At 31.5% G+C, this 14,161-nt stretch overlaps 2 protein-coding genes across 2 annotated transcripts; one reads left to right on the forward strand and one right to left on the reverse strand.

Moving 5' to 3' along the window:
* LOC104777574 (photosystem II 22 kDa protein, chloroplastic-like) lies at positions 257-1,790 on the forward strand. Its single transcript, XM_010501848.2, has 4 exons — positions 257-548; positions 632-745; positions 826-1,069; positions 1,385-1,790. The coding sequence occupies exons 1-4, from the start codon at positions 357-359 to the stop codon at positions 1,630-1,632; spliced, it is 798 nt and encodes a 265-aa protein (XP_010500150.1). The 5' UTR covers positions 257-356; the 3' UTR covers positions 1,633-1,790.
* Positions 10,925-12,232, reverse strand: LOC104777575. Its single transcript, XM_010501849.1, has 2 exons — positions 11,839-12,232; positions 10,925-11,339 (listed from the first exon to the last, which is right to left on the reverse strand). Exons 1-2 carry the CDS (start codon positions 12,125-12,127, stop codon positions 11,008-11,010), a joined length of 621 nt encoding a protein of 206 aa, XP_010500151.1. The 5' UTR covers positions 12,128-12,232; the 3' UTR covers positions 10,925-11,007.

A 14,161-nucleotide genomic window follows, 5' to 3' on the forward strand; every position in this document is an offset into this window, starting at 1 on the left:
TTCGGGATTTAAATCAACGAAAATGGTAACTACAACATTTTAATGTCATTTTCCTCAATGATATATGATCTTCTAGTTTTTTTTTTTTTGACAAGTTATATTGTCTATTGACTAGTTACAAATAAAATATAGAAATATAAAATTAAAATGAAAAATATTTAATAATTTTTCTCCACAAAAACATTATCTCCACAGAGAGAGTATAGAAAGGACAATTGGGAGACGTGGACGCACCGTAAGCCCGTCAACAGATTTCCTTGATATCTCTTAATCTCTTTACTTCCACACCACAACACATCACTGATCCTTCTCTCATCCTCAGACACAGCAGCACAACACACAAAATATCTCTTTCGATGGCTCAAACCATGCTGCTTACTTCCGGTGTCTCCGCCGGCCAGTTCTTGAGGAACAAGAACCCCTTGGCTCAGCCCAAAGTTCACCATCTCTTCCTCTCTGGAACCTCCCCGGTTGCTCTACCATCCCGGAGACAATCATTTGTTCCTCTTGCTCTCTTCAAACCCAAAACCAAAGCTGCTCCCAAAAAGGTTTTCACAAACCCTTTACTTGCCCCACAAGGAACATATGTTGTGTCTTGATGATAATGTTAAGATTTCCATATGAATTTTAGGTTGTGAAGCCGAAGGATAAGGTTGAGGACGGTATCTTCGGAACGTCAGGTGGGATAGGTTTCACGAAGGCGAATGAGCTCTTCGTGGGTCGTGTGGCTATGATCGGTTTCGCCGTAAGTCCTTTCTCTTTCACTTAGACACAACAAACTAGTGTTTCAAGAAAGAAGCATTGATATGAATTTTGAGTTTATAGGCATCGCTGCTGGGTGAGGCTTTGACCGGGAAAGGCATATTAGCTCAGCTTAATCTGGAGACAGGGATACCGATTTACGAAGCAGAGCCATTGCTTCTCTTCTTCATCTTGTTCACTTTGTTGGGAGCCATTGGAGCTCTCGGAGACAGAGGAAAATTCGTCGACGATCCTCCCACCGGACTTGAGAAAGCCGTCATTCCTCCCGGCAAAGGCGTCCGATCTGCCCTCGGTCTCAAAGAACAAGGTCTCTCTCAAGATTCCCATTTCATTCTTTGTTACAATGCATAGGATACGTAGTAGGAGATGCGACTTAGGGAAATGTCGAAAGTTCAATTAATTAGTCCTAACTTCTAAGTCAAATATAATCCTCCATACCTACAAACATTTTTCTCTAGATTAAATCGTATGATTGCAATTGAGTTTAGTGTCTGAATCTGCTCTATGTTGATCTCTCGGTATCCTAAGATACAAATATGATACTATTGAGAGTTATATGGTCTAATTTAGTGCAATGGTTTCAAATAGATTGATTATGTGGTTGTTGTTTGGTCGTGTGAAGGTCCATTGTTTGGATTCACCAAGGCGAATGAGCTATTCGTTGGAAGATTGGCACAGTTGGGAATAGCATTTTCACTGATCGGAGAGATTATAACCGGGAAAGGAGCATTAGCTCAACTTAACATTGAGACCGGTATACCGATTCAAGATATCGAACCACTTGTCCTCTTAAACGTTGCTTTCTTCTTCTTTGCTGCCATTAACCCTGGTAATGGAAAATTCATCACTGATGATGGTGAAGAAAGCTAAATTCTCATGTATTTAAATTTAGTAGAGAGTGTGTGACCATCTCTTCATGTTGAGACAAAAGGAAATGGACAGCTTAAATTGTTGTAATACTTAAATCCTTTTGTTTTAACTTGGAATTTTCTGATTATATATAGTTTTATTACATCTAAGTTATATTATATCATTCAGCATCTCTCAACATACATAACACTGCAATTATAAACGTTCATCATTGAACACATTTTGGTAGATAAAATAGAATTTGTGTTAAGTAACATACTTAACCATGTAAAGATTGTATACTCTACAGAACATGGTTGAAAAGTTTCAGTAGCCGAGTTGGCTTTTGGATTATAGAATTTTAGTGTGGTGTTGGGGGTTCGATCCTCCCATTCTGACATTTAATATTTAATATACAATCTGTAGTGATCATATTTAATATTTTGTTAAGATAAAATAAATAGTGTACTCCTATCATTTTGTTTGATTATTTTTAATTGTTTTGAATCATCATATAATAATCAAAAACATAATGTTAATTAAAAAAACAACATATTTATTTTTTAATTAATGAAGGAAAGTTTTGTGGTCAATGCCCCATATTGGCTAAACATTTTAATCATACTAATAAATTAGACCAAATGTATTTAATCCGAGTGAGCATGAAGCTTAGCTTAACAAGCATCCTAAAACTTTTGTATTTGATTTAATTTGGACCACTTGATTATACCATATATAATAAACTTTCAACCTTCCACATTCCATTCTTTTGATATCATATTATTTAATCATCTATTTTAAAATGTAAAATTTTATACCATCCAAATTTTTAAATATGCATATGGTTTGATTCGATTTTTAATTTATTTAACCATCTATTTTGAATTCTATACAATTTTAAATCTAATACCATAAGCAGATATCCGGGAAGAAACACCGATTCCAAAACGCAAAACTCAGACTCAAACCAAGGTCAGTCTTCAAAACATAAGGAAAAGATGTTTACAACTTCTCCAAAGACGAATGCAAAAACAAAACGGTTATAATGGACTAAAACAAAACCCGACCGTAGAAGAGCATCTACTTGTCATAACGTGTCATAAGTTTTAGTGAATTATGTAGTTGGTCATTCTTTTTTTTTTCTTTTCTATTTAATTTCTGTCAAAAAATTGCAAAAAAAAAAAAAAAAAAAAAAACAAGTTATCCTACATATCAANTTTGAGAGGCGCATACTATCGTTCTCTTAAGCAAATAAAGTATATGCACGTATTTGTTCGTTGCATGATTTCGAACGTCCAAAACTTAAACAAAATTAATAGATTTGGACTGGCACATCGTGCGGAATAATATATGTATACAAGAATTATTTACATGGGATATGATTCAACAAAAAAGTTATTTACTGGAATTCAGTTTAGTACGTACTTTTGATATCAAAAATATTATGGTTGATAGCTTAACTGTCGCCTAGATAAATTAGTGGTTGTATTATGTAATGTACAAGACATTTTATTAATTTATAGTGATATTAATTTATAGATATATTTTTAATTTGTTTATTTATTTTTTAAATTATGAATTGGAACAATTATAGCAAAATAAGATTAAACTTTCGGATGTTATAAATTTTATGGTTTAGGAATTGAATTTGTAATATTTATAAAGCATTATTGACAATAAATTACAAATACTATAAACAAATTGACTTATACACATGACATACATAAATTCAAATTTATGAATAATAATAATATTTATTCTTATATTTTAATAATTTGTCTAATTATCAAATTGTAAATGATGCATATCTAAAAATTAAAACTTTAAAATTTAATTATTTGTATGACATGTTATAAAATATTTTAGAGATATCATTATAGTTTGAAAATACAACATTACAAATATTCTATAGAAATGAGTTTTAGGAGAAACCTACACTATTATATCAATATATATATATATATAAATTTACATGACTATTAATTTATGATATTATTGGGACCATATTTTACATTAAGATTTCAAAAAAAATATTATTTTATTATTTTATCAAATATTGTTAATTTTTACACTAATCCGATTTGGGACCAACAAAATTTATTAATTTATAGTGATTATTAATTTATAGAGTATTAATTTACAGAGATTTTAGTCTATATATCAACGTTGCAGATTAGTCAGAGATTCGAAACATGACATTAAAAATCATAAGTATATATAAGACCCACAAACAAGAATGTCGAATATTAGATTTTCATAATTGGACAATCGTTCCTTTGTTCTCTCTCTTCTCTCTCCTCCTGTTCACAAAAAAGTAGATCTCGTTTTTTCTTTCTTTTTTCTTTTGTAATTTGTGCTTAACTGCAGTTGTTGGATTTGCAAAGAAGATCCAAGAGTGAGCAAGGGGCCTCTTCTACTGACAGCGGTGGCATGGTTCTCTATCTTCGGTGTAGTTATGGCTCCAGTAGACGGAGAAGAAGTTATGATGTAAAGTGTTACAGAGAAACTGCAACTCAATTGAAAATCCAAATCACAAACACCAATTGAATCGTCGTTCATGAAACGAGAATCCAAATCTCATGTGATAGAGCTTAGAAGAAGAATCAACTCTGACAACAATGAAACAACAACCCTAAAGAGTTTACAGAGAGAATTGGAGAAGAAGAAGATTACCAAACTTTTACAATTTTCCGATATGATTCACAAATCTAATCTCTCCCTTCCTTTAAACGCCACTTCTTCTGTTTTAACTCCAAAGCAATCTTAATCGTTGCTTTGCCACTCAACCTCCACCCTACACGTGTCTCTTATTGCACTTTCTCTTTTACTGTATCATAAAGGCCCCTGGTTCGGAGACGTCGGTGGGTTAACGTCGGAGTTTCTCGGCTCCTCCGTTTCAACGGCTCGATGTGACTATAGCGTAAGCCGAAGGGTGAGTGGTGGGGAGTGTTGTTTCGTCAAGGTAGTTAATGGCTCGATCCTTTGGATCTTGTTGGCTGTCGTAGATTCTGGTTGCAGGTGGCCTGGGTGAGCCGTCAGCCTCTATAATTGCCGTGAATTGTGTGTCCACCTGACCGGTTTGAAGTTGTCCTTGCTCGGGGAGATCGAAGCCGTCCTTGGTTAAAGGAGGGGTTAGATCTGACTTTTGGCGGTTTGCTAGGTCAGAAACTGCCAACGTCGATGTTGGTTGTCGGAAGTTGTGCACCGGGAGGGTTGTAGCGGGTCAGGTGGCTTGCCGGAACAGGATTAACGACAGAAACTTGAATCCACCAAAATTGGTGCACTGACTCTCTGTTTCCGGTGATCAATATGGTCTGATCCTCTTGTCGGCGGCTGCTCTATTTTGTTTTCTATAACCCTAATTTTGTATTGGATCCGAATTGTAACAGGCCAAGGCCCAACCCATTTGGGAGTTAAAAAAAAAAAAAAAAAGACCCACAAACAAACATAACCAAATTCATCAAGTAATACAGCCATGTAAAGGACTATATGAATCCAGCAAAACTATTTAGCGAATAATTAAACTAGTTTTAATCCTAAAAACAGAGAAGTTTCTGTGTGAATATATTATTAGATATGTACAACGTATAACAAATTACTATATACCTGGCAGTTTACATGTGGGGAATTTCGCTAAGAATGCCATTTTTATGGAAAAATTTGTGAAAATTGTCATTTTTGTTTTTGTTTGTGAGGAATGCCAGTTTAGGATTTTTGGGGAGGAGTTTAAAGACGAATTTACCCCTTATTTAAAAGAGGAGAATTCATTTGTGTTATGTTTGGTGTTAATTCATAAGTTGAGGGTCCAATTTCAAATCAAACTTTTGGAAACACATATGAGTTTTAGAAAAAGGGAAGAGAATTACAGACAAAACAAATGAAGAGATATTTTTTTTTTTAATATCGGTATTATTTGTGGTGGACAAGTATCATCAATCAAGCATATTTGGTCCACTAAAAAGACAGAAAGACAAGCTTGTGATGGACAAAAACATGTTCGGGTTGAATCTGGTCCATATGAGGCACAATACGTTCAACACGTTTAAACGGATCTGGTCCACAAAGAGATCGATGGACATAATTGGAGTGGACAAAACTTGTCCGGCTGTTGAATCTTGTCCACCTTGTCTACCGGATATGGTCCACGAGATCTGGTCCATCAAAAGACAATATACAACTCTTGGATCGCAATTTCTGAGACAGGTGGATCATATGGAGTTTGAAATGAAAGAGATGGATGTTTGGAGAGACAGAGAGTTTGAGGTTTGGAAAGATGGAGGTTTAGAGAAAGAGAGTTGAAGTTTTGGAGGTTTTAAGGAAAAAAAAGAGATGGTGGCCGAGAGAGATGAGAGAAAGAGAGGAAGAAATAACATAAATGTGAAAGAATTGGTTAAGAGCAATTTTGTCATTTTATATGTGTCAATAATGGGTTCTATGGCATTTTAGAAAAGACTTAGTTGAAACTGGCATTGGCCACAAACTTTGCTATTGTACATGCCACAATCCATAAATTTCTCTTACATGTGACCCATTTAGAGATTCCAATGCAGTTTTACGAATTTGGTAGTACAAAACTACCAAACAATAAATAAAAAACTAGATAATGTTTTCTAAGTTTGTTTGATATTCCTTCATTGGCTTTTCTTCAGAGTTATTACAATGACCAAGAAATTGTATCTTTTTATGTATTCAAAAATTACAAGATCATTTTCATATGTATCTGGTTAATTGTATATCTAATAAAACTAGAGTTATACACGGTAAACTGTATTGTACATTTCAGACTTGTTACAGACACATTTTGTAAGAATAGCAAAAATGGTTTTTTAGTATATCATAAACCTATTATCAAATCAATATTCTTTTACAACAACAGAAAAATATTTTTTATTAAAAAATTCATTAAAAACAAAATCAACATCTTATTATATAAAGTTGGGTTTTGAAAGTTAGTCATTAACAAGATTTTGACATGTGTCAAGTTATCAATCTGAGATTTTGACATGTGTAAATATTTAATAGGAAGAATTTGATTACAACAAAAAGAAAATATTTTGTTTTAAAAAATATTAATAAAGTAAAAATATAATTATAAAAAATTTCAGAATTTAGAAAAAAAAAATAAATTTTTTTTAAAATAATTATATGGAGATTATATATATATATATATATATATATATATATATATATATATATATTAAAAAAAGTCGAAATTATAATATTATTTACTTATTTTTAATTTGAAGTGATTAATTATTATAAAAATAGAAAAAAGGATTAAGGAAAATATACTTTTAATTATTAATTATAAATTTTGTACTCACTTCTATATAATCAAAGATCGCTTTATATTTAAATAATTTATTCAAAAACATTGCTTACAACTTTGTTTAATTGGGAATATATTTTAATGGGAAGGTAAATTTTTCTTATTTTCTTCAGCCAAAATTTTCTACTACTTTCTCCTTTTTCAGTTGGGAATTGGTAAGATTAATATGTTGACCAAAAAAAAAGATTAATTTATGAGTCTTCTTATTCTAATACTGTATTTTAAATTTTATTGTAGTATTTTTAGATTGTTTTAATTTATATTTTAATCTTGGATTCATATATTAACATGCTTATAATTTTCTATTGCTTCTTTAATTATGCCAAATTAATTTTCTTTCAATTTCTCAATCTTGATTGGTTGGTCATAAACCCTTTTTTTTTGCAAACATAATTGTTACCATTATTCATTCAATCCCAAAGGGCGATAACGAATAAGAGCTCATCAACCTAATGAATTGATAAAATATGCTAATCAAACACAAGCGTACAACAAATATAGATAGATAGATTGGAAAAAAATAAATCGTTGTTGATAGATCCATAGGAGCTCAAAGACTCTAACACCCTAGTTTGCGGAATGTTTAAAAGAATTGATTTAGCCACATACGTCACCAAAATTAGGGATGTCAAAATGGGTAGAAGCTCATGGGTTTACCCTGTTTGTCTATTATTTTAACGGTATGAGTTAAGTTTTTATACTCATATAAATAAATGGGTATTGATGGGTTCATCCAATGGGTTTGTGGGTTTAACGGGGTAACCCATTAGAGTTATGGGTAACCCATGGGTTAATAAAAAAAACAAAAATAATATATATATATATATAATATAATATAATATAATGACTTTGTATTTTGGTCTTAAAGATTTTATGATGCTTTTTCTATTTTAATATTTGATATTATTTTCAAAAGCTTAAAAACTTTGGTTAGTTTTATAATTTTATTTTATATAATATGTTATGGATTTTATATCAATTATTTTATTTATTTTATTTATATATGGGTAACCCATATAACCCATTTAGCCTTTGGATTTTATATTAGGAAAAAAGATGGCCAACTACACGAAGTATAGGAGAATATATGGTAACACATACCAAGTATACTATTGTATCCTCAATTACACGAAGTATATGTATTACATGGCCACATGCATGAACTATATGACGTTATGTGGTCAACACCATAAACATACAATCTGGTACACGCGTTGACTGACTCCGACGAAGACCAACGTTGACTCCGGTGTTGACAAAAAAAATGTATTAATTTTTTTTCTATTAAAAATCAAAAATAAGAAATATTATATGTAAACATTTTTGTTTTTCATGATTAAAAAATATATTCAGTTCAATATCTAAATATTTTTATATATCTCTAACTTATTCATTCTTATAATTAGTTAATTTTTATTTTTAAAGCTAAAGTAATGATTAATTATAAATCTTTGATAATAAGATTATTTAAATACTACAAAATCATTAAATCAAATTCAACTACTTTTATTATAAAAATAATATGCAAAAGATTGAGTATATGACTCTTTACTTTATAGTTTGCATAGTAAATGTTGTATAAAATTTTAGATACTTTTACTATAAAATTTGCATACTCTTAATAACATGTATACAACAACAAAATAAATTCACAATATTTACTTCTAATATATAAAAGATAAACATACAAAAAATTGATTTTAGCTAAACAATATAGAGGGTATGTTTGCAAAAGGGTATAAAATAAGAATATTTTTGCAAATACCTTTATATTACATCTTGAAAATAATGATCAATGATTTTTATTTAACTATTAGTTTATGTTTTAAAAATAAAAATTAACTAATTATAAGAATGAATACATTAGAGATATATAAAAATATTAATATATTGAATTGAATATGTTTTTTATAATGAAAAACTATTAATGATTTAATATAAATTTTTTAAAAAAATTTAGAATACAATTTTTTTAGTCAATGCCGGAGTCAACGTCGGTCTTCGCCGGAGTCAATCGACCGGTGTACCGGATTGTATGTCTATAGTGTTGACCACATAACGTCGTATAGTTCATGCATGTGGCCATGTAATACATATATTTCGTGTAGTTGAGGATACAATAGTATACTTGGTATGTGTGACCATGTATTCTCCTATACTTTGTGTAGTTAGCCAACTTTTTTCTTTTATATTATTCGGTTTGGGTATAAACATTCAACTCAATATAATAAATGGGTCAGGTTGAACCCGTCCACGAAAGTCTTGAACCCACATGGGTATGGGTCGGGTCGGGTCGGGTTAGCCATTTTGACACCCCTAACCAAAATGCAATTATTTTTTCAGTCAAGGTCTTGAGAGAACTTCATGATTGGTGACCTTTCTGGAAGTGATTGTCGAAATTGTGCGAGTGAGAACAAAAAACAAGAAAATATCATTTGTTGATTTGTAAGGTCGGTAATCAAGTTTTTAAAAACTTCCAGACGTAACAAACCGGCCATCGAATATGGGTTGGTCCACAAGCCGGGAATAGATGTAGGGCCCACTTGGGAAAGTTGGCCCATGGACAGAGAGTAGACATGGGCTCACTAAACAATGTGGCAGTTGAAGCGTTACAGAGACAGAGGCTACATCATGGTGTGTCAAAGACACTTCCACGAATACATTGAGAAATTTAGCATTAGTTACTATCAAAAGATTTTGTGACGATTGAAAAAGGTTTTGACGTATATTGGTCGTCGGAGCAAGCTATTTTGAGATAGCAAAAAGACGTGAAGATTTTCTCTCTACACAGGATGAGGGCAGAGCCGAGGTTCTCTCTATGGTGGAGAAGGTTGGACACAAGGTTATCTACCCAACATAGAGGAAGGTGGAGGAGGTTGGACGCAAGGTTATCTCTCCAAGGGAGGAAGACGGAGCCAAGGTTCTCTCCATGAAGGAGGAAGTTGGACGCAAGGTTCTCTCTGTAAGGGATGAGGGAGGAGCCGAGGTTTTTTCCATGGCGGTCATACATTATTGTAATGATACATCATTGATTAGTATATTGTGTTATCTATAAACCCATTAAGCTAACTATTTTACTTTCACTTTGGCATAGTTACTATCACGAATACATTGGGAAATTTAACATTAGTTACTATGAAAAGATTTTTTTGTGAAGTTAGAAAATTGTGTTTACTTTCATTGGTTGTCGGACCAAGCCATTTTGAGATAGCAAAAAGACGTGAACATATTTTCTCCACATAGAAGGAGGGCAGAGCCGAGGTTCTCCCTATGGTAGAGAAGGTTGGACACAAAGTTATCTCCGTAAGGGAGGAAGGTGGAGGAGCTTGGACGCAAGGTTATCTCTCCAAAGGAGAAAAGCGGAGCCAGAGTTATCTTCATGGTGGAGGAGGTTGAACGCAAGGTTCTCTCCATAAGGGATGAAGGCGGAGCCGATGTTTTCTCCATGGTGGTCATACGTTATTGTGATGATACATCATTGATTAGTATACTATGTAGTATATTTTTTATTCAAAATGTTTTTTGAGCCAACAATTTTAGTAATTAAAAAACTATGCAAATTTTAAAGTAATATACTTGGCTTAATGTGTTTATATAGACAGTTTATAGATGGTGATAAATAATATTTTTGTAACATACAAGAGTACATTCAGGTATAAAAAATATACTTTTAATAGTAACATACATAAAAGATTTGTAAATTGATATAAATCAGTGTATTATAACAAAAATAAAATTTATATATAACATATAATAAATTTAATTTCATTTCTAAAACTTTAAACCCGCATATCGGGCGGGTCCTCGTCTAGTTTATAATAAAACGAAAATCTAAGCTCTAAAACGACATTTCGACTGAAACCGAGGGAGTTGCTAATTAAATCAATTTATGAATAGGCCTCTAGGCTACTTTCTTGTTGTGATATCTAAGGATACTAGGATAAGTTTTATCTTAGATTCCAAAATTTAAAGACGCCAAAAGAATATTGTAAGAGAGAGCAAAGAGGAGAATAGTTGTAACAAAATGTTTATACAGAAAAACAATATTATAAAATTTGAGTGAGTAATTAATTTGGGGGGTTCTTGTTGGTGGGGGACAAAGAAGGCCTTAGCCAACTTTTTCTCAAGTCGTCTTCATCTTTAACCTTGGCAGACAAATGGCATGCTCTAGACCGGCTCTTGAAACTGATAACACTCAAGAACCGGCGAATTCGCTTCCTCCACGTCAGTAGAGAACGTGGCGTAGGCTGAGGAATAATCTCCTTCTTCTTTGTGTGGAGCATGACATGTTCATATTGATTATCCCGTGAAGCCTTGCAGTGTTCAACCTGATAACTTTCTTTTCCTTTCTCCCATGAAGTTGCTCGGTTGTTTTCGAAGTTGATCGAAATGTATGAATCTATAGATATATAATACAAAATTAATGGAGCCACGTAATAAATGATCCATAATCACTTATCTATATAAGCATTTTAAATTTGGTTATTATTATTATTATATAATCCAATCTAACTTTTATATTTTGAAAAGTAACGAATATATTATGTAAAAATTAAAAATATTAGTATAATTTTTAGGAGTCACGGTTTGATCAAATTGCAAAAGGCATTTAAAACGATTAGAGCGGCCATGTAACTGAGTTAATTGTGGAATAGGTGAAGGATTTATAAGGGAGATAAAAATTTAAAGAGCCAAAAAGAGAAAAATCATGCGGTGTACATTTCTGTTAATACATGGTACATTTTGTTTTGCATGTTTGAGAAACGTATATATTTGAAAGATAACAATTATTTATAAAAATTCCATGCGAAAACGATATATATTTGATATTTTTTACTGTTTGACTATGTATACTATATATGTGATGTAAATAACATAAAAGGTTTATCATATGGTACCTTCTGGACTGATAATAGAGGTACTTTGGTGATCATACTTCTGATCGTGATGTCGGAGTTCGAAGAAGCTAAGGAAAGAGGAGAGTATGATAGGTTTCTTTCGAGAAGAAATTGTTTTGGATTCTTGGATGGTTTGGTAGGAAACAGAAGGAGATTGAGGACGTAATCTCTGTAGAGAAGCCAGGACGAGAAGCCTCTCGTTAAGACAGAGAGGACATACACCTTCGATAAAATCTACTGGGTGGATGTTACAAGAAGATGTTGAGCTTTTTTTGTTCTGTTCTTTCATAGCTTTTCTAACTGAGAGACAAAGATAAAGAAAGAGGTGAAGAAGTAGAAGTTTTGTCTTAGTTTAGAGAATTGATTCCGCAAATCTACTTAATTGAGATGCACAATTTTGAGAAATGGTTGGTAGTGTACGACAAAAATATGACTCATACGAATTTGAATAATTGAAAAAGTGTGAACTAAAAGTGTTAAATGGTTACGGCGAATTTTGGCAGATTATGACAAATGATTGATTGTATCTTTTAGTCGGTTTTAAAGTTAGATAATGTACATCCAACATAAAAACGTTGATAAATTTGTATGAAGAATTTTGCTTAAATATGAAAAGTACGGTTAGTTTCAGTTTTAGGTGCTAGAAAACACTTCATTTATGTATATGAATCGAACTTTCTTCAAAAAAAAAAAAAAATGTATATCAATCGAACTTGTACTAAAGTTGCGAATACTACAGCAAGAAGAGGTCCTTATAACAATATTTTCTATTCAAGGTATACTTATCATCCACCATGGTTATATCATGAATTTAGAAAATAATAGTAATAATAATAAATTTACTGTTCGAAAAGATAAAATTTACTGTTCGAAAAGATAATAAATTTTCAGTTAGATATCATTTATATTATCTAAATTTCCATTTTAAATTTATATTAATTTTGCCACTCAAACATATATTTTAGTTGAGTTAAAAAAAAAAAAACATATATTTTAGACTACTAAATATGCTTGATTCGTATTCGTATTTGTTCTCTATATATTTTAGATAGAGAACAGAACATCGTTGATAGTTTAGTTTATAAAAAAATTTCAAATTCCTCTTTTTTCTATATATGAATGTTCGTATATTTTTTGAAACAAAATTAGTGAGGAAAAAAGTTGTTTTTGTTTTGTTTTTTGTTTCATCCAAAAAAAAAAGGACAATTAGGTTGACAAAGAAGCGTCAGTTAACAACTACATTTATAACATATTCTCCCATTTCAAATAATATTTTTTGTATCACATTTTTTAAAGTTTTATATTATTAAAAATTTACTATACGGTAGTAAAAAATGTTTTTTTCAAATTCTCTTTCCTCACATTTTTTTCTTTTAAATTGTCGGCAATATTATTAAAGGATAAAGATAAATTTGTTTCCTCTAATTCTCTTAATTAAATGGAAATTAATTGGGGAAAAGAAAGAAAGAAAAAACGAAACGGTCGACATCTAAAAAAGACGAGAGGGTATGTTGTAATTACGCTATATATACATATATATATATAAATAAATATATATAATCACAAGTCCACTTGATACATTTACTCCCCATTCTCTATTCACAGCTATAGAAAACATGTGAATGGTGGTGGTTGAAATGCTAATAATAAGCATGAATGGCATAATCCTTGCACTTGATAGAATTAAATCAATTCAATTATCACGCTGTACTTGGGTCCACACTTTTGCTATCCGGCCACAATCATTGTGATCAAGTCTTATTATTACTATATCTTTTGCATATATAAGAGTTTCAAAAGTGCATTTGAGTTTTGGAAGGTTGTGATTTTGTTTTGTAATGCAGACGTATATATCGTTAACTTTGACCAACCCCTAAGATTATCTGATTTTTCTAGTCCTAAAACTTTCTTTAGGTTAGCCAACGAAGTAACTTTATTTGTTTAATCTCTTGGACAAATTAATTGATTAATATGCAATCAATTTTTCCTTTCTCTTCTTTCCAACTCTACCAATATATTTCGTACAATGTAATATTTTCCTCTTTTTTTGTAAATTGACTTAATGTTATATGCCTTTAACATTGAACAAGAAAAGAAAGTTAGAATAAGCATACTGCACTTAGCTAGATACCACAAGAAATGACTACCATCATTGCTCTAGCCCACATAGACTCAAATCACACTTAAAAACTAGACATTAGTAAAGGCTATTTAATGATTAGGTCAAAGGGATACTTCTTTGGCGGGTCCTTTAGCTAGAGGACACTCAAGTTCTATTATGATTTTGATAAGGGAAATTGGCAGGAATAACAAAGAAAAAAAA

This window comes from Camelina sativa, chromosome 3 (genome assembly GCF_000633955.1).
Source record: "Camelina sativa cultivar DH55 chromosome 3, Cs, whole genome shotgun sequence".
NCBI lineage: Eukaryota > Viridiplantae > Streptophyta > Magnoliopsida > Brassicales > Brassicaceae > Camelina > Camelina sativa.

Excerpts from the sequence above, each read along its gene's own strand:
- LOC104777574 (XM_010501848.2), top strand. The coding sequence starts at position 357 with ATGGCTCAAACCATGCTGCTTACTTCCGGTGTCTCCGCCGGCCAGTTC. Across the intron at positions 549-631 it reads CCAAAGCTGCTCCCAAAAAG|GTTGTGAAGCCGAAGGATAA; the intron begins GTTTTCACAAAC and ends TATGAATTTTAG. Across the intron at positions 746-825 it reads TGGCTATGATCGGTTTCGCC|GCATCGCTGCTGGGTGAGGC; the intron begins GTAAGTCCTTTC and ends TTGAGTTTATAG.
- LOC104777575 (XM_010501849.1), bottom strand. The coding sequence starts at position 12,127 with ATGAAAGAACAGAACAAAAAAAGCTCAACATCTTCTTGTAACATCCAC. Across the intron at positions 11,340-11,838 it reads CTCTATTATCAGTCCAGAAG|ATTCATACATTTCGATCAAC; the intron begins GTACCATATGAT and ends ATATATCTATAG.